This window comes from Varroa jacobsoni, unplaced genomic scaffold (assembly GCF_002532875.2).
Source record: "Varroa jacobsoni isolate VJ856 unplaced genomic scaffold, vjacob_1.0 scaffold_1474, whole genome shotgun sequence".
Classification (NCBI taxonomy): Eukaryota; Metazoa; Arthropoda; class Arachnida; order Mesostigmata; family Varroidae; genus Varroa; species Varroa jacobsoni.
In genome coordinates this window covers 15,697-36,384 of record NW_019214376.1, presented here as the reverse complement: position 1 = coordinate 36,384, position 20,688 = coordinate 15,697, and the positions used below count along the sequence as shown (strand labels likewise).

The 20,688-nt window shown below is 39.6% G+C and overlaps 2 protein-coding genes across 7 annotated transcripts; one reads left to right on the top strand and one right to left on the bottom strand.

The window, feature by feature from the left end:
• Nucleotides 1-7,236: 7,236 nt before the first annotated feature.
• On the bottom strand, nucleotides 7,237-17,214 carry LOC111270462 (haloacid dehalogenase-like hydrolase domain-containing protein 2). Of its 6 annotated transcripts, XM_022850705.2 has the most exons (7): nucleotides 14,679-14,873; nucleotides 11,766-11,804; nucleotides 11,483-11,686; nucleotides 10,585-10,734; nucleotides 8,357-8,495; nucleotides 7,760-7,984; nucleotides 7,237-7,521 (listed from the first exon to the last, which is right to left on the bottom strand). In XM_022850705.2, exons 3-7 carry the CDS (start codon nucleotides 11,566-11,568, stop codon nucleotides 7,330-7,332), a joined length of 792 nt encoding a protein of 263 aa, XP_022706440.1. In that variant the 5' UTR covers nucleotides 11,569-11,686; nucleotides 11,766-11,804; nucleotides 14,679-14,873; the 3' UTR covers nucleotides 7,237-7,329. The 6 variants fall into 6 exon arrangements, with proteins under 6 accessions (XP_022706440.1, XP_022706443.1, XP_022706442.1 ...); XM_022850708.2 differs by lacking the exons at nucleotides 11,766-11,804; nucleotides 14,679-14,873 and adding an exon at nucleotides 16,857-17,214; XM_022850707.2 differs by lacking the exons at nucleotides 11,766-11,804; nucleotides 14,679-14,873 and adding an exon at nucleotides 14,874-14,970.
• On the top strand, nucleotides 15,203-19,993 carry LOC111270461 (uncharacterized). Its single transcript, XM_022850701.2, has 4 exons — nucleotides 15,203-16,042; nucleotides 18,299-18,404; nucleotides 19,084-19,196; nucleotides 19,306-19,993. Exons 1-4 carry the CDS (start codon nucleotides 15,350-15,352, stop codon nucleotides 19,507-19,509), a joined length of 1,116 nt encoding a protein of 371 aa, XP_022706436.1. The 5' UTR covers nucleotides 15,203-15,349; the 3' UTR covers nucleotides 19,510-19,993.
• Nucleotides 19,994-20,688: the final 695 nt, after the last annotated feature.

Sequence of the window (20,688 nt, the reverse complement as noted above, 5' to 3'; positions counted from 1 at the left end):
TCTTAGCTTATTTTCCCTGCCGTCCGAGAGTACATATTTGAATATGGGCGTTGAGTCGGTTGACTAGTTAGCACTACACATTGGATAGCATCGCTGAAAATGCGATACAGCTGGGAATGTAAGATCGAAAAGACAACTGATCTAGGAATAGCGTTATAAGATGAGCACGACGGGGGTAGTAGTTTCAGCCGTCGCCACGGTCATGTGAAAGATGGTGCCGGTGATACTAGCGATTCTGGGAGCAACAACAGCAGCAGCCTTCCAGCGGCGGGAGGAGGGTAATGCCTTGCCGTTCCCGCGGTGTCTGTTCTTACTCCAGCTGCTATTTCAATTGCCGCGGTGGTAAGCAGCGATGGTATGCGCTAGGAATGAAAATTCTTTTCTTTTACATCTCTTTGGCTCCTCATAGAGTAGTAACGTAACTTGGGAACGAAACGACGCTGGTGACGATAGCGCAGCCAAGAACGCCCAGCGAACGCGCCGATTCGGGAGAGCGAAGACGCCGCTGCTGCTACTGGTCGGTGGACGAAGTGTTCGGTCACATGGAAGAATCTAAACCAAGCACTAGCTGCCAGCGGCGGCGGCGCCATAAAATAACCCAACGAGATTGCGGTGGCCATGACCTGCTGGTCGATGAGTTTTTGCGGCGCCACTGGAGACGGACGAACGTCGAACGCCTAAAAAGAGATGAACATCAATCGTCCCCAAGTCGGCAACAGGGACACCGTACAAGGAACCTTTTCTACTAAAAGAACTGAAAAGGAAAGGAAGGCTTGTGAAGGCGATGGCGGGATGGAGATTTGTGTCAAGGAATTGCGAGGATCGGACTACGGGCGACTAGACTATACGAATGGGGAGCTCGCATACAGAAAAGAGACAAAGAACTTTCCTTAAGAAGAGCGGCAAATAACGAGCAGAAAATCAGTAGAAGACATGTGACAAAAAGTACGCCGCCTACGACGACAATGTTAACGGGCCGGTGCCCTATGATCACAAAGATTGACACAACGAAACTTTGCCGTTTAAACGGAGGTTAGACAGTGGAAATTATCTAGAGAATTAGCGTAGAGGGACTCTATAGCCGAGCTGGCAGCAACGAACGAGAATGGCTGCGGAACTGAACGGGAGACAACTACTTCGAAACGAGTGAGTAGTGTGACAAATGACGAACCACTGAGAATCACGATCATGATCATTATGATGACCTTGGTACTAGTAGCAATTAGAACAGCGGTGGAGGATGACTTCTATGGCAGCACCATGATCAAAAACAACTACAAATAACGACAGTAGTAGCAAAAAAATCGACGAGATGAAATCATAGCAGATAGAAGCGAAAGAAAAAGGTTAATGAACAATGATATTATGGCACATATTAGAGAACCGAGAGAGTTGCCAGAAAAGATAAAAGCAGACGGAAACACGCTCTCAGGATGTAGGTTGAAGTGAGGATAGATAGTAAAGCTGTTCTATGGGCGGATATTTCTATCAGTATGAGTGGTAACGGTCGTTCTTGCGTATGCATGTTCTATGGGTGCACATGAATGCGCGCAGTTTTATATAAAATGGCGAAACATTACTCTGTTAAGTACTTAGCTTTCGTGAATCTCTACCAGGTTGATTTCCCATGAGTATCTAAGCTTAGTGTGCTCATTCTACATTTACCTAATTCAAAGGTTTTTTTTTTGTTAGCCTGCGATTGTGTATCAGCCCCTCCTTTCTGTATTTTAAATTACGCTAAACCTGAACAGCAAAATTTTACTACAAGCTTCATCCAGTAGAAGCTTACGGTACGATTGGGCCCGCTGAAGCCTTCCGCAGGCTGACGTTGCAGAATATAGCCTTAATGTGAAGTATTATAGAAGCTAGATAAGGATCCACGATGCCTGTACCCATATGAACGATGAGACGTGCAGGACGTGTTGAACGTTGCAATAGTTACAACTGTCGGCACTAACAAGCAACTGCTGTTTCATGCGTAAAAGTGATACACGGTTACGGCCGCTGCTACTACCAAGTGGGATAAGAAACCAAAGTACCGTTTTAATGTAAAAATCCTTTTAGCCTTCAGCGCGAATCGAATCCACGTCATGGGAAAAGCACTCCCCTCACTGCTATACGTCAAAATTATGAAACGTATTCTGCACGAACTGTTAGCAGCTGATTATGCGAGTAAGTAACCATTGGCTATGATTCGAAGTGTATGTAAATAAAAGAGTTAGGTGAGAACGACAGGCGTGGACACTAGGCTTGCTAAAATTTTGACCTACTCAGAAATTGTAAAGGACTGCACTGTGCCTGAACGAATAAGGCAGAAAGAATCTGTTCCATTCCAGTTTTCTGTGCGTATGGCGTCGCAACTCTTGAAACAAACTCAAACACAATATATACAACATCCGAACAGAAAGTACCGTCCTTAAAATGATTAACATTTGCAGGAAGTGTTTTTCCTGCAGACTGACCACAGGGCAGTAAAACATGATAAAACAATTAGTAACCAGAAATGATTTGATTACTGTCAAATAATATAAGGATATTGGTATATATGGACTACGACTTAAAACAGCTTTACTATTGTTTTGTCCTTTGCGCTATCCTTTGCCTTGAGGCTAACGATTTATGATATTAAAGTTTAGGGAACGGAAGTTAAAAGAAATCGTAAGCTAATCCTGTAGGATGAGAGTACTAGGTTATACGTTTCAAGTTTTACGTGCGGTACTACCTTTAGGCATCTCTGTAAATAGTAAGTTCGTATTAAGATAGTTGTCACCTAACTGACCACCGTGCCGTACCGTGCTGTGCCCACCCGTTCTATTGCTTGGCAACGCGCGCACGTTGGTAGAGATTTACTTCACCATGAACACCTTCCAAAAGTATGTACAAGACAAGACAGTGTTGGACTAATGGGTTTAATGTCGAAATTTGTACATACGTTCATCTGCTAGAGAACGATCATTTTCTTAACTTAGTCGATTCCATAAAAGCTGGTACTTGCAACAAGAATGGTCCGATTACAAATGATCTTTTCCTACAACTAGACTGCGATGTGGGTGAGCCACAATAGCTGAAGGCAAAAGGCCCCTGTCGTTGTTTCGTCGCTGTTTTTTTTTCTGAGTATGCGAAGCAAAGCCCACCTGTGTGAATTCGATCCTCATCAGCTCGCAAGCACTAGCCGCGAATGTTACAGTACGGGAATACTGTAGCTGGCGAAAGCTGAAAATGAGTAGAAACCACTCCATCGCTCTTAGTACCACCCGGACGCAGAAGAACACGCGGCACACAAGGTAGAACGCAAACGTAGTTTCCATATATATATAATTCATTTGCTGTGAGTACAATATGAATCGCATTTTGATGAAAAATACACATATACAGATAAGTGAAATAGGGAAGGATCGCAAACACGTCGATAAATATCCGATGGATTTGTCGTGCCTACAACTAGCAAATGTATCCGTTTTCGATGAAAAACTTCTCTGCTTCACGAGACGTGGCAGTTGCGCCTATATTGCGAAAACTATCCATTTATATTCGAAACAAATGTTAAGAAATAAACCGCCGATTTTTAAAAAAACTGGTTTTTTCGGCTAGCTAGAATTTCTGTATAGGAGCACAGTGTTATGCATTGTTTTTTGACAATGCTTACTAAAAGTTCATGATTTGTAAAGTGTACATTATAATTCGTTCTATACAAGCAACAAACTATTTTTCTCCTAGGAATAAAAAAACAAAAAATCACGATTTCTAAGCTTGTCGATGTATATCTAAGATAAACGCTAACAGAAAAAAATAATCAAGTGATACGACACTTCTATTTTAGCCGATCAGTAACTTGATTCGTGTGGTCAACACAAAAATTATTTGAGTACGTAGGTAAGAGTTACGCGTTTCGGTTAGTATCATTCAAGAGCTTCAAGTCCGCTACCGCCGTTAGGCATTCCATCAGACGACTGGCTTCTAGCACGAGGCGGACCGTGTGCCCGCGCGCCGATTCGAACGCAAATCATTTGCGTGTTTCTCAACTCTATTATGCAAACACGCTACCTCTTCGCCACCACCGGCACCAGTTTCTCGTACAATTCACGCCATTGTTCGTATCCATCACTTACTGCTTTGAAAGCCTGCAGTATTCAGCAACCTGCTTGGCCGTTCATACCCAGGGCTGTCTGAAGAAGCGTCGCAGATGTGTGGGAGGTAAATTCCCTTGTGATTCTTCCAAGGTCATTAAGAGGGTCATGTTTTCGCTCATTACTCTTTAGCCGCCATATGGGTATGGAGCACTTCACAACAACAGGTCATAACAATTTTAAATTGCGCGCCAAACATGCCGGTATCTTGAGCGCGCCTAAGACAAAAGGGATCCTTTGTTTTGCAAAAAGTATGCGAGCTACTCAGTAGTCAGTGTAATAGCAGCAAATACAACGTCTAAATCAATATGAAAAAACGCTTATGCAAGGTTTTAGATCCGCGGCAAGCTTATGCAGACGGCGGCATGTAGCCGTGAGCGAGTCAACTTAAATTGGACACCGCATAAGCAAGTTTTAGCTTTGCATCTGTTAAAGGGGTGACATAGTATGCTTACTAGTACACTCTGGGGAGAGAAATTTTTAAGTTTTGAGAACGGCAGAGCCTATCTTGAAAAGTTTGAAGTTGACCATCGAAACTTAAATTCTGTTTTTAGCTCACCTCCAACGCTGCGTTCTATATACATATAGCTAAATTTGCCCTTCTTGTTTTTTTTTCTGGTAAATGACATAACTTAGTTAGTAAGCTATTTTACAAGGAAAAAACTTTAAATAACAGGCCGTTTTTCGCTCATGTTGCGTACGAGGCCAAAGTATAAGGCGGCTGTGCATGTAGCACATAAACAAACCTCTACCCTTAGTGACCCTTAACATCCATATTTTGATACTTGATATTTTCATAGTTCCCTAACCTGTTTAAATATTCTAATCCTCAACGATCCATTCATACAAATTCCATATTTGCGTGCAAGATGCTTATATGTATGCATATACATATATGTAAGGTGGAACATTTAATATCGAACGAACTTTGGTGGGCTGCTGATCGTGACGGGTATACGTTCACTTGCTATTCTTAATACAAAATGGAAAGGTCACCATAGCAATAAATAGTAAAGAGTTTTCCGAATTTAAGAGAAGATCAGTTATTATCGAATGAGTTTATGCGAGATAAACTCTCGCCGAGACTAGAAACTTTTTCTTTTAGCCGCAATAGACTATCTACGTTATAGTCAGTTTTCATGCGGCCTCTGAAAAATTCGAGAGCGATTTTTAGAAGGCAAAGCGGAAAATCGATATATTATAAGCCTGAGGAACTTAATTAGGCTAAAAAAACATTTATTTACTCGGATTTTTCATTTAAAAATTAATAACCATTTGAAGAGTAGAATATCAACTGTCGATTAGGTTGTCGAGATAAGACCCAATGGTTAGTTTTTTTACGACTTTCTGCGCCTTTTGCACCCCTTGAATTTTCTAGTCGTTTCCAGCCCTTGCATTTTTGAGACATTTGGCCTGCTATCAACTGAGAATTTCGTTCTGTCGGCATTCTCTATACATAGAGAATTCAAACGACATTTTAGCAAGGTAACACCTACCAGTATTGTTAGACGCAAATGATTTCAAAAATTATTTGCGGAATAGAAAAGGCATTGAAAATAACTAGTGAGGGATCTTGAAGTAAATATGTAATTCCAGTGAATGCTGGTTATTTTAAGTAAACATGACCGTGAGGAAGGACATTTCTTGCACATGCAAAACATTTCGTGAAAAGACGTATATTTACTTAAATACACTCATAGAAACAATACATGAAAAAACATCCAAATTTAGATACACAATGCAGGGATAAATGATGACTAGTCTGTACCCTACCAGGAACAAAATGGGCTTAATGTACGCCCTTCACAATCTTTTCTCACATACATGAAGCAAAAACGTTACAACAATGACACAACCGAAAAGGTTACGAAAGGGGTAGACAGACTTTGTAGCAAATAATTTAAGGGTGGCAGAAGTATTTTACGAACAAAATATGGACCGCCGTCCCTACTGCTGCACTTGATATCGTCACTCAAAAAGCTAACTCGTAACGACTCGGTGATGCAATAGCAACTTTTCTTCCGAGCCAAAGGTAGGTCGTTCGGCCGCGCGTAAGTAAGCGCCACGTTTAAATGATCTAAATTGGCTAAAATATTCCCGAGTTTATCTCTCTAGATAACTGTGGAGACTGGGTGAACCTGCTGACGCTCCTCAGGCGCGTTGACTAAACCTGGGCAAAGTACAGGGTGAAAGAACCCTCACAGTATAGATTCCGCACCGAAACTGATTTTGAAGACAGGAGCTGCAAGCAAACGAAAAGAAGCAGCAGGGGGGATGGAAATCCCCGAGCCCACTATGTGGTTTATCTAGCGGAAACAAACTTGCCGGCGACGCGAAGCAGTTGGACCTCTCTGTAGTCGCGATGCCACGGTAGTAGTACTCATAGAGAACGCCTGTCTTTTCTAAGGAAAAACCAAGGCGTAAAACGAAAGCTTCAGGACGACTTGAAACTTTCGTAGGGAGTTTTTCAAGGTGACAACTTCATGGAGTCAAGTTAAGTCGAGACAATAATTTACGATTTGGAGGTGTATGCCTTTCCCTATAATACAGTATAGTTTGGGACGAGCGACCTTTTCGTTTGGCGTATTCCAATTCAACTGTTTGAGAGTCCGGTCCATACACTGATGGTGCCTTTCTTTTTACTTACTAAATTATACGGTTAGACGGATACCGTTGCAACGCAACGGCCAACATGTAGTTGTCGTTTAAATCCGCCCAAGTCTGCTCGTTAATCAAATCGTAATCCACTCTATGAGCAAATTACGTCAATGTGAACTAGTAGTTAATACCTAAACGTAAGTTGCGATCAAAGTAGGTTTCATACAGAGCCCTTTAGATTTACCCTAATAAACATTATTGAAAGAATCCTGTTTTTAAGTTTATATGAAACCGTCTAGCATCAATCCCTTATCACAGGCTTTTCCTGCTCATGACGGCATTGCCTAAATAGTCTAAACTGTTGTATGTTCAGCCAGGGCTCTCTGGCTGAGGTTATCTACAAAGATTCGCTACATCGTATGTGTCTGTAGCGGAGTAATAGAAGAAAGAATAGGGTGCTCGATATTACATACAACTATAAATCATTCTCAAAATAATGACACTCTTGACCTCCAGCATGTAGGTAAACATAGATATTGCCCATACGATGAGGTGGGTTTATTATATTTTTCAATGTATGCGTTGTACATTAGCTATTTTGTGGCTACTTAGTATTACGGGTACCTTCATCCCGATTGTGCTGTATAATGAAATCCACCGCCTGATTGAAGTCATCTACAGCAGCCGTAGGCCGCTTCCGCGACTTGCGTTCGTCGCCGGCCAAGTATTTACCTGTCTTTACCAAAATCGCGTTTATTCCTGCATCCATTGCCCCTTGAATATCGTCCATAATATCCTACAGAGCAAAAAGTAAAAAGAACAACGCTACTAAACATGGCTTTATTTACAAGTATGTATAATCATCCAGTAAACGAAGCGATCTAACCGAAGCGATTGTAATTGGTGTATCCATGTTAAGCACAATCTGCTGAAGGTACTTATAAATAGCCATTCACATGTAATGGTAAACAGCGGATCTGGAGAAGAAATTGTTAATGTACAGAACATTATAATTAAAAAAAAAACTAGCTTACATCGCCAATCATGACTGCTTCGCTAGGATTTTCTGCCATGCCTTGTAGCGCTTGTCGGAAGAACAATTCATTAGGCTTTCCGACTATTTCGGCCTGGATTCCGGTGGCATATTCTAACCCCGCAACGAATGGACCTGGTCCCAGCGCCAATCCACCATCAGCTCGATAGTACCGACCTTTGTGAATCGCGATTAGCTGACCACCGTTTAGGAGGATCTGAAAAGCCTTCATTTCCGTAAAATTCGTGGAGGACGTCATTGGAGCTTTTGTAAGAGCACATTGTCTATGTAGTTTATACTACGCTATCTTGTTTGCAAAAGGAAGTGATTAGATAATTAAAGCTAAAGCACAACAACAAACAACGCTTAGTCCTGTTGTTAACAAAATAGTGATATTAGTCATCCTTTACAATCCATAAGGGTAACGTTGGTTACTTTATCTTTAAACAGTTGGAGTCAATTTGTCGGGTTCATTTTTCTACTGCAGCACCCGACAACATAGTAAGCCGGAAAAGTCAGCGATGACAAAAGCGTATTGGTTTATTAACCGTAGAGATAGTTGTATACATACCACAAGAGGCTTTTAGACATATTTTACCTCATTGAGTTTGTCGTAGGTAAATTTTTCCGGAGCAAGTCCAACCAGAACGGCGTTTACGTTTGATTGTCCATCCAGCTCCTTAAAGTCCTCCATTGCGTCGTCGTGAACGAGAAGATACGGTCGAAGTTGATGTTTCCTACATCGCGCCCATTTAGGTTGAGTAAAAATGCCGATACGTGCATACATAAATAATCCATCTCATGTATATATATTAATGAACTAAACAGGATGTGAAATTAACATAATAGTTGGACAGTATCTGTACACATAACATTTTTAATATTTGAATCAATGAAGTAAAATAGGCAAAGCAAGTTAGCAAACAGTTCGAAACCCATTTTTTCATATTTAGCTTTTAAGATGTGCAATCTGAACCAATGTGTGCCTGTGAGCAATGAGCGTAATATCAGACGCAAGTCCTATTTGTGCGACACTGTCATAGGCTCCATACTATCAAATAATAAGGGTGCCCTATCTATGAGCGCGTTTCACGTACATATTTGGATACAATTAATTATTATAAAATTTAATTAAGGACGAGAAGTAAACAGTAGAAGACGAGCTGCTGGTAGTATAGAATGTAATTCGTTCAGCATCACATAATTTCAATCACTTAAGTCAAAACATAAACATTAAAAGTGTGTCGCTTATTATATGGAGCGACCAAAGTAATCTTTCAGCAGTACACAGCATCTATCAGGCAACCTCTCCATAAACCAGAAAAGCAGTCACATAGCCCATCACGTAATGAATGTAAACATGTATTTTATTTACATGAAACGAGTGCGTAGGTCGCTTAGTGTATAACAGATTGCCGTTGCATGCTCGCTTACGCCCAGCTTCTCCCTTTCTTTCAATGGTACGTTATTTTGTTGAGGGCAAACGCGCAATTCTAGTTGTTTCAGGTAATACGCTGTAAAACAACTTTCACTTGTTCTCAATCCGGAACAGTAGGCCGAAACTTTGAAATAGAACTGTAAGCAGTCTCCTCTCTGTCTATACATGCGTAATAAACATTCCCACTCCACTTCAGAATGAAAAAAACCATAATACACAACAAATGTTTTGGCTCTCATCTACAAACCTGTTTGTAGGAGTAAATGCAGCCTGCCTTCGATGCCTTTTGAGCTAAACTTATCCACGTTTCAAATAAACGCTAATGTCATTTCTACTTAACCTGATACGTTAATAACCCAACTGTTTGCGACAGGGCAAAGCAAACGATATCACTGATAAACAGGACTATCGGGGCTGACAAGTGCGTTTTAGTTTGTCAAGGTTAAAGCTATTTGCTATCCCAACCCTGCTAGAACGGAAAATATTATCAACTAATTCATGTATTAATAACACTATTGCATTTAATGTTACCTTGATCATTTGAGATTTTATGGCTTGTTTTATTATTGATTTCAGGGAGTCGAAGTCGAAACCTTTCGATTAGAGGGACATCTTCAAATGAGCAGTCGGAAGCGGCCTTACCATAGTCCTTTACAGCGATTCTCCCAGTTCCTTGCAGACCCCTTCCGTCCCGTCCGGTCCATTATATGTTATGTAGAAACAATAACAGCTGCCATTCAGCAGATCGGTGATGTCACTTTGTACTAGTTGAGCTAATTTATTAAACATATCTCTATGTCTTGAACCCGTAGCTCAGGCTGCCCATGCTTAGTTATCTTAATACCTATATACAATTCCTTCTTGATATCTTAATAAAGTGAAACTTCGGCGCAACTTAGATCACTCCTAGTGATCGGAATAGTTCCATATTTCATGAGGCTCGCTGCGCGAAAAAATGATGCTGGTCATTCATAAGTTAGTCGTCGACGGCATCTATCAAATGCCTTCTCACAGTTCCTAGTCTACCCTTATAAACAGATACGAAGGAAGCTTGCTCAGAACGGCGGTCCCCATTCGGACTTCTTGTTTGTGCCGTCATCTTTGACGTTACCGAGTTTACCTACCGATGGTTAGAAAGATACGTAATAAATTAAATCAGCCCCTAGCGTCATAGGAGCGCTAAATCACATATAATAAGATACGTTAGACGGCGTGATTAGCTCATTGGAAAAGTGCTACTAGTTTCAGCTACGCTTTCATTACTTAGTTTACATTACAGGTGTAAAGTGTACGAGCTGATAACAATCGAAATTGTCCTAAAGTGAAACGGTTTCTTACGTAAACAGAGGCGGCAGACTTGCTGGGTTACGTTCATTCGTTGCACTCACCTAACATAGTTTCTAGCTGCGATTAGCGATGAGAATATTTCGTTACGATCGATGTCGAATCCCAGTGATAGGAGACGTGAATGAAGTTTTGTTGATGATTCTTTTGTCGTGTTTGTTACGAACCGCACTTTTACACCAGCATCTCGAAGCCTTCGTTAACACACAAAGAAGGTAACACATCAATCAAAAGCGTCATTCGGGCCCAGGTAGGAATTTCATTAAAGCACCCACGGATCCGTCTCGACACTCCACGATATACGACCCATACATGAAAATCTATCCAAAAGTCCGCATGCTTAACGAGCAACTACCACCCTAATAAAATTTTTTGACTAGTAAAGTAGATAGTTATATAATAAAAACAAACACAGTCAGCTATTGCGAGTGATTAGCAATTTCCGAATGTATCAGATTCTGACCTGACCCTGCTTGTAGGAATGTTTGAAAAACCCGCTAGTCGTCGTAATTCAATTCGTAACCCATAGTTGAGGTGTATTAATGTTAGGAAACGCTAAAAGATTTTATCATTATTGTAATTCCATACAAATTCTATTCAAAGTCGCTGAACGTTAATAAAAGATATTACCTTAGCACAATAGCCACATGAGATGAGCATGCATATTTCGAAAATCAAAGTACCAAAGTAAATTTAGGAACATTATAAAGTGATTTCAATGTATTACAAGCGTTTGGATAGAACAAAAGGGTAACTAGTCTTTGTCAGGACCCTTTCCAGAATAAAACAATGGGAACTTTGAACGAGCAGCAAGCTTTTCGATTACAATGTTCCGAACACATTTGCAAGCAGAGCGAGAGCATTTTTCTGTTCACTAACTGCAGTGGAGCCTCTCTTGGATGGACACGGATCCAGTCGAGTTATCAGCCATAAGCGCAATACCGTTTGAGAGCTCCTGGTGCGTCACGTGTAACATTGTCTCCAACGTGCAATGTCCCGCTGAGGTCGACCAACGCCACGCGGATCATCTTAAGTCAAAATATAGCAGCACAATACAGCAATCAGGGCCCACTAAGAGCGGATTTCAGATCTTCATCGAAAGACCTTGTCCTTTAACGACCCACCTGAACTGCGAAAGCCATCCGCCTGAAACACAACAGATAATCTTATTGGAATTACTGACTCTCAGCTGAAGACTAAACTTTAATTTGGACTTTCTACTAACCCTTTCAATGCCCCCGCAGCAGTCGTCAGTTTTAAATACCTGCAGAACGTTACATACGACTATTAGACACGTTCAAAAACGCAGCACTCGTTTATCTAGCAGTTGACCGATAAACAACTGATGAATTAAGGACAATAAAGCAGAATGATTAGTTAAAACTACGAAAGACGATTCGGAATAACTTAAGAACTTAAACTTCATCGCTTCTACATAATCTTTTTCGCAATAACCAGTTCTTAAGAAAAGAGGCTACTGGATCCAAGAACGAAAGTAACAGAACGAAAACCAATCAGTGTAAGTAAGGACCTTATTTAGTGGGTTCTTTTCTCAGTCATTTTTGTGTTCCGCATACGATTATGATGATTCGTGTTCATTCCATCTAATTCCTAATCAATTTTGTAGATCTCTCAAATAGGAATAATAGAAAAAAATGAAGCTATTACCTGATAGGCGTAATGTAGCATTTGAGTATAGTTTATGAACTGAGATCGGAACCTCTGTATTTTTTGTTTGGTGGATCAAAGAGGGCATTGAACCTTTAAACCGGGGTTTTAGGCAAGCTTTTTGTTCTATACGTTTGTAAGGAGTTAATATAAGAACTGCATTGAGTGAATATTGGCCACTATAGACAAGTCATATAGCTGATAACCGCTTCTATATCATTTAAAAAACACCTTGTTAACTCCTTTTTCATTCGTGGGCTCAATAGGTGAAGATCAACCTAGTTTTAGCAAACTAAAATACAATCCAAGATTTTTCATTCTTTACAAAATTTTAGTAACTTAAATACATGCAAGATCAAGCCATGTACAACATCAGCAGAGTCATATTTCATTGTTTATGCCTTAATTTTTCTGAGAAGTTAGATAGAATGAGTCATTCTAGACAAACAAATAGATGGATTAACATCGATAGACATACAGCCTATCTATTATATATTGTTCACAACTTACTCGCATAGCTAGTATCTTAGTAAGTTGTGAACAAATAGTTTCATATTAAACATGATAATAATTTTAATAGATAAGGAGTTTTCTTCTTATATGGTGCCCTGCAAGAGTCTTGCCCTGAAACGAATTTTCATTCTAGACTACTACCGATTTCCTCCTTTGCAAAAAAACAAATGTATATAATTCTGAAATGTACAGTCCCTCTAATACTCCTGAGAAACGTCAAACGGTTATAAAAAAATGTGTCCTCATAGTGGAAACAAAACTATCTGATCACTTCTGTTTGCTGTTCTCTGCGAGTGAACGTCGATATGTTATAAATGGAGCCCTTATTCATGTATTCAGATGTGTCAGAGATGTTAATATCATTGTAACAGCCATTTTGAATTTTAACAACAGAATTCGGGCTACTACTAGTGCAGTATAATCCTGTTTCTCGTTCGTTTATTATGAAAAATCCTGAATTCTATATGAGTCTTATTACATGTTTCATTCTATCAAAACAAACACTTTGCTGTATAAAAGAACAAATTGAAACTGTCAAATATGTACAGTGTAAATTTATTCGGCGCGTGGCATACAAAGCCATTTCAATATGGAAAATTATAACCCTTTCATCAGTCTCAGCACGGAATAGCAATGCGGATAGGCATAGGCTTAATCGTATCCGAAAATCTAAAAGTGTCTTCAGGTATTACTATAATTTAGGTCTAAATAAATTCAACTATGGACCGGCAGTCAAGTTGTTACGCAAGAAAATATGCAGGTCAACCAGTAAGCGAAGTTAAATTAAAAAAGATTATTAGGTATTCAATAGAAACTTATATATTATAATTGTCTATACACAAACATCTACAAAATAAAGGTGATTTACATACAAAGGACATACTTTAACACACGTTTATTATTATTGAGAAACCATTGCGATATTAGTACGCCTGAGCGTTGTTGTAACCGTTGTTTTGATATAAATTTTTCCATTCTATATATATATATATATATATATATATATATACTTGCGATAATCTAAACTTTCGAAGGACAGCACAAGACGCCGATCGCTTTTTATATGCAAATGCTAGTAAGAGAAGCTTGAATAGATTGCCTATGAAATCATTTCGCTAGTATTTTATTTTCCAAAGACTATAAATCGTAATAGTGCTTGGCCTATGTACAGTCGCGTATATGGACTGAAAATTTATTTCGTAGAAGGGAGTTCACAACACTAAAAGGCAGAATATTCGTACGTGTTGTAATAAAAGCAAAAAATCGTCAGAAATTCGTTTGACTGCTGCTATGCTTAACTGGCAATAGACTTTCATAAGCAGAGCTTTGCATTTATTGCGTGAACGCACACTGCGAAAACTTTCGTTTCAGGACTGCAAATAGCAACAGCTTAGAGTAAGAGTTGATGAACGAATGCTCTTAAATTTACTCATTTTCTGTGTTAGCAGCAGACGATGCATTAAGTATATAATTTTAAATGAATATCTTTCTCTGCTAGTCAGGTATTAGAGGATAAAATGCAATTAGCTGTTGTAGAATACTATCACCACATTTGACGCGTAAGAGATCTTTAGCAACATAGTTTTCACATCTTAGCGCCTAGTAAGTTCCTCTCTACCCATTCACTCTCTACCTACGAAGTGTCACTGGCAGATGTTTGCACCTAGCCCGTTTCTAGGTGTTGTAACGAACTGTGTTGAAGATTCAGTTGCAAAACATAAAGAAAAGAAAAAAACTAGCGTCCATAAAGAAAGGCAATGTTACAACAGGGTAAGTCTAGAAGCAAAAAAATAGAATCCACTTCAAAAAGAACTAGAGTCAATGATGAGTAAAAGGTAATGCGCTAGTTAGCGGGACTAGATAGAACAGAACATTTCGTATTAATAACGCATCGAACGTCAAGCGATGTATTATATGATTGGTTGTCCACTAATCGCTTACTCATAATGAGTTTTACCCAGTTCGCTTAGCCGGATTTTATGTAAACTTAACCCTTGGAATGGGTGTTAAGCATCCACTAGCTTGTTGCACTATTACCAGCTGGAAACGGGTCACGTAAACAGCAAGGTCACACAAGTTTATATTTAAATATATTAAACACTGTACACTGTATAATTAGGAGTATACATTTGGCATTACAATCTCTATATACCGGTAGAAAGCACGGCTGCCAATGACGTATTTTTAATTTACAGCTGATATTTTGAAGGAATCGGAGCAGTTCGACTTATTCCGTGCCTCCGAGGGACTTGCGAATGCTGAAGGAATGCTAAACACTGTCGCAGAGAAGAAATCAGCGCGACTTTTACGCGAAAATACATCGTACGAGCAAATTGTTTTATTCATTACTTTTATGCTATGTTCTAACGTTTGATATAAGCTCGCGTGATACCTAGCAGTGTTTAGAGTACAAACAAATGTGGACGACTCATCTACACTAGTTGTCTCGACGGGCTACCCTATCCATTACACAGTTGGTCCTTCGTACGTCAGATCAAGCAGCGCTCCAGACACCCAAAAAAGTCTTCACATCGCCGTATTCTGTGTTGGTCCGATACGACGTGAGCTATCGGCGCCGTTCTAGCATCTGCGGTATCTAGTTGCCGCTATAGATTTTGAAAATTCCGGATGTTTTGCCACGGTGCTATTGTCTGGTATTATGGTGCTATTAGTGGTACTCGCAACGGCTGTTATAACATTGGAACTAAGGCAATTGCGTACCTATCATACTCGATAGTAACTTGTTTACATCCTAGGAGGGAACTCAACACAGATAATAGCGCTGTTGGACTTGCCACGAAAACACAGTTAGCATCGAGTGCATTTGCGTTGCACCGAAAATTCGCAGTACCTCAAATCACTGCTATCCGCAAAAAACACCATAGTCCATTTGGGAGCTCACAGGTGTTCGCCATTGACACAACGACCAAGGGCTGGTGTAACGTTCTTCCCAGATCGATTGCTAATGGGTCGCGTATTCGTAGCCATATTAATTGTTCACGTTTGCTGTTTAACGGTGGTCAGAGTCAACAAAACACCAGCGATTATGGTTTTGTGCGTTTGCCAATAGCAAGGAGGGTGAATCTATTTAGAAGTTGCAGTGCATCCTTCTACGAAAACGTTAACAAATATCTTCTAGTATTTTCTAGAGCCCATTCAATATTGCAACGACAATGTTGTGCACAATCGACTAGTTCATCAGTGAAAGTTCAACTGTCCACGGTGGGGTCCCAAAGTTCAAAGGAGAGCCCCGCTCAGGGCTCTAAGACAGACCTAGCAGCATTGGATAACGAGGACGTGACTGACGAAATGAGCTCACAGGTATAGTTTTTTCTTTCTTGTTAATTTTATGCAGTAGTATGCAAGGGAATATTTTTGTACCCACTCTACGAAATATTCACTACTGAAGCTTAAATAACTCTAAATGTATGTTGGAAACATATTCCACTGTGTTATTCCTCGAGCCATTCCTATTTGAGCAAACTATCATCATACTCTACTCTAGCTGCCCAACTGACAAGGATGATCGTTCATCTTCCTTTTGCATTTATATCATTCAGCATACTAGTGGTCACAGACCTTTCAGATATGAACCCATAAACGGATTACCAAGACATCCACTAACACGATAAAACAGACGTTAATTAAATCAAGTTTAGCCACATTCAATTACTTTTAATACTTGAACTATCTAAAAATACACGTAGCTGTGTCGTGTCCTAAACAATGTTTCTCTACAAGATCCGGTTTAAATTAAGGACATGTTACGCACGACACGTACACGCTCATCTAAACAATTATGCTTAGTAGATGCGCAGGTGGTCTTATTGAAGCGCTGAATTTAGGTCACTTCAGTTATTACCGTAGGTTTATTTTTCGCACGGATAAGATAGATAGGTGTTGAAGATACTTATTGAGTTTGCTTTGATTGTGAAGCGTTGTATCCGATAAAGATCAATTGTTTGTTGATTAAAAGCTAAGCCAGCCAGCCTATAGTAGAAATCTTATACATTTTTACAAACTGCGATCCATGTTGGATAAGAGTCGAACCTAGGAGTTGGGCATTGCCAAAAGGCCTATCAAGGACAAACAGTGACAGCGTTTTCAGTCAAATCTTCTCTCACTAGAACAATACCTTTTTGTTCCATTCTAGTTGGCGTCAACTGCGGCCCAGCGATTTCACATCGGGATTAAATACGATTTCAGAGACACAAAAGCATGTCGAAATCATCGTGGCTTTATGCTTTTTCATTTTACATAACCACTGAGAATCATCTTGAGCCGAATGAAGTCATTGAATGCACATTTATTCTAAATTCGTCCGAGTATCCCTGAGTTAGTTTTAAGCTTCCTCGTAACAAACGCTTTGAAAGAATATCGCTATATCGACAATTTAAAAAACTGATATTAAACATGACGATTGGGTTGACGCATGTTGTAAAAACGGTCACACAACTTCATACATAATCAACAACTGGATGTAGAAATGATCATTGAAAGCTCTTGTTTTCGGCAACTTGCCTATCATATATGCGATATACTGCTAACTATTATGATTATTTTGTACCATGATGTACGTTATTTTAATGTAAATTCTAGTAATTTCTTACAAAGTTTTGTTAATAAAAATCCACCTGCCCACCATTCAGCTACGGCTCACTCGCCACCAGGCGTCCTTCTTACGACGTCTTACTTCTAACGTTTTGTTCTGGGCAAAGAACGTGGTCTCCTCGGTTTCTGCACAGCCATTGGGGGTCGTGTTTATCGTGAATGACGTACTGGGCGCACTGCCATTCTGGACAAAGCTTCGTTAGGGGTCGTCAATTTAATTGCGATTTAGGTGGTGCGCTCAATGCATATACGCTAACTAGATTCTTTCATCGAAATTAAATTTAGCATATGAGGAACTATTTTGCCTATTTTTTTCCCAGTGTAGTGTTTCGCTTGATCTAAAAGGCAACGATTACAACCTAAGTTTTGTTTTGTTAGAACTTTTTATCACAAACTTCTTAAGTGCAACTAGTGAAAATAGACGATCTGTGGTTCGCCTGAAGTCTGAAGCTTGGCGATGATTAAAAACTTGTATTAGAAATGTCCCTGATGTAACACCAAGTTGACTCCACCACGGAGTACACTATAGCGTCATTTTACCCAGGCTGTGGAAAATGAGATATATTAATGCGCAGAAGTTCCCCATTAGTTCCAATGGGAGCAATCGCTATTTTTTGTTGAGACGAATTGTTCGACCGTTATTATAGCGGCAGCCGTAATGTTTTTCGTGGGCAGGGTAAAATCTCAACGGTATACGCGTGGCGTTTGTCTAAAAACTTTTGCAAAAAACTTGAGTTTTTGTGCGAAAGCAAGCCAGAACCGTACGAATTAGCAATGGCATGTTTGACGCTTGGAGAATATTTTTTGCAGATCCTTATCCCATGATAGACCAAGCTGTAGTTGAAGAATGTAATTACTTCCAAAATATCTCGTTTTCCAATTTAGATTAGGCGGTACATTAGGCATCTGATTTAGTCGGACTAGGTAAAAAGTGGTCCTAAAGTTTGTATTATATTTTCTTATTAGGCACCGGAAGATTTCAAAAAAGTGTCGCAAGATGAATGGCGTAAACGTTTGGACAGAGAAACGTTTAAAGTGTGTCGTCTCAAAGGCACAGAAATGCCTGGATCGGGTAAGTTCGTTCTTCCGTATTACTCCATACCTCCATACTAGAAAAAGACCGTTAAGTTTCACACGTTGTCCTAGCAGTTGTTTATTGTAGTTAAAGTAAACATGTTGTCTTGAAAGCCTGTTAAGGGTTTTACTCAAACATTGAAAGTAGCAAAATCGACAAATTTTCATTTGATCTAAAAAAAAATTAGCAAAAAACACATCTACAGATTATGAAAAAAGATTGATTTCCTCATTCAATGCCACATGTACTTTATCCATGTATTACCCGCCATAATATGTATTTATTTGAATAGGTGGTGGTGTAGGGGTAAAATGTTTGATATTGTACATGCAATGAATAATGAATTCCATAATAGTCCTTTAAAAAATCATCATCGTAAAAACTTCAGTTTGGTCTCATTTAATTGGCCAGCTAATGAATTTATATCAAATGACAACGAACGAAGCTTTGCCAAATTTCATGAGAATTCATCATGGACAGCTTCAGTGACCGACCGAAAACTTTTTGCCTGTGAATATTGTTTTAATGCCTACGAGATCAGCGATGTAATCAAGTTGACGTGCAATCTTTGACTTGGACACTCAAATATATAGTTTAATTGAGGGGGTTAATAGGGTTAGAGAATTGGTTGACAAATTGCGATGGCAATATTTATACAATTCTCTATAATTTTCAGGCAAATATTTGAGGCATAGCGAAAAGGGGACATACGTCTGTATTTGCTGTCGCGCCAATCTCTTCCGGTCTGAGGACAAATTTAATCACTGCGGATGGCCTAGCTTCAGACAGGTTTGTACTATGGGAATCATCTACATTGTACTTTGCTGCCATATGCGTGTTGGCATGCCGTGCGGTCGTTCAGTTAGGTTATTACGAAGGGTGTTTTTGTTTATTGTAGGCAATGGGCACAAAACAGAATGGTTCCGAAGAGACCACAAACGTGAAGCGTGAGTACGATGGCACCCATGGAATGGTCCGCACCGAAGTGCTGTGCAAAAAATGTAATAGCCACCTAGGCCACGTGTTCGACGACGGACCGGAACCGTTTAGCAGGAGATTCTGCATAAATTCCGTATCGTTGGACTTCGTCAAAGACCCTTAACCTTAGCACTTTATTATAGCATTCTATAAAAGTCAAAATAGGATAACTTATCGATACCATCAAATATCTGCGGAAACGGATATATTGGTATGTGTAGAAACACAAAAATACGTCGAATCCACACGAATGTGCACCATGGTTCCATCCACATGAAAGCAGACATGTACGGCTGTAGGCCTTAACTAGTTTTTTTTTTCTATTTCTTCTCAAACGTCTAACTGGTTGTTATAGCCTACGACTACGTCTGTGTGACATGTGCATTTGCATAAGCCTTTTGTGAGTTCAGCTGCTATACTATCATCGTGTGAAGATGAGTGACAGCTACCTGTGCGCCTTCAATGTATCGTGATTAGCAATTCGGTGACTATTCGGTCTACTGTATTATTGACAATCTGTTGGACAGAAAAACAACGAAGAGTAGAAAGATGAAAAGCATGGCTAGGTTATTAACGCTAGATGATTAACTAATAAACTATTGTTACTACCTGTTGTTGAATTAATTAAGAACAGATACATATGTATCTAAAATTGTTACCGTTGACTAGAAGGTCAAATAAGCGGATTCAACCGATTTCGCCTATTCCTTGCCTTATCGTAGGTACCTTGTTATTGGGTCGGGCCAACAAGTTAGCTAGAAGTTAAAATACACATTTGGTGACTACGCGTCTGGAGGTATTACACAGAAAACAATTTCTCATATACCTAACTAGAATTCCTTCGTTTCTTCAATATCATTTTATTATTATTTATTACTTTTATTAAATATATTGTCCCTACATATATTATTAGGAATCGCTGTTTCTAGATTATCGACATAGATTTAGTGATGGTCTGAGTTGGTCAATCGTTTGTGCAAAAAACGACTGGCGTAAATTCGGATATTCTAATCGGTCCCTGTCGTTTTGCGCCGCACAAAAACTTCGTTACGACGGTCCTCGTAATGCCTGTAGACAGCCTACAGCTTTTACAACAATTGTGATAAGCGACAAATAGGAAACTACACATAATACATTCCAGAGTGAAATATTCTGTATGTTTTATTGGTGGTGGACAGTCGTCGACTATCTGCCGCGGGTTCTCGCAGCGACGCAGAGCGTAACACGCGTCTAATGAGCCGAACGAACTGTGCACAATAAAGGGCATAAAGTTTAAAAACGTGCTGTGCACATAATTTTTTTT

What these genes read in the sequence shown, in the direction of transcription:
- LOC111270462 (XM_022850708.2), bottom strand. Translation starts at nt 11,568, where the DNA reads ATGATCCGCGTGGCGTTGGTCGACCTCAGCGGGACATTGCACGTTGGA. An exon ending in GCAGCTAGAAACTATGTTAG is followed by an intron (nt 8,496 to 10,584) that starts GTGAGTGCAACG and finishes GGCGCGATGTAG; the next exon opens with GAAACATCAACTTCGACCGT. An exon ending in CCTACGACAAACTCAATGAG is followed by an intron (nt 7,985 to 8,356) that starts GTAAAATATGTC and finishes ACGGAAATGAAG; the next exon opens with GCTTTTCAGATCCTCCTAAA.
- LOC111270461 (XM_022850701.2), top strand. Translation starts at nt 15,350, where the DNA reads ATGTTTTGCCACGGTGCTATTGTCTGGTATTATGGTGCTATTAGTGGT. An exon ending in CACAGAAATGCCTGGATCGG is followed by an intron (nt 18,405 to 19,083) that starts GTAAGTTCGTTC and finishes TATAATTTTCAG; the next exon opens with GCAAATATTTGAGGCATAGC. An exon ending in GATGGCCTAGCTTCAGACAG is followed by an intron (nt 19,197 to 19,305) that starts GTTTGTACTATG and finishes TGTTTATTGTAG; the next exon opens with GCAATGGGCACAAAACAGAA.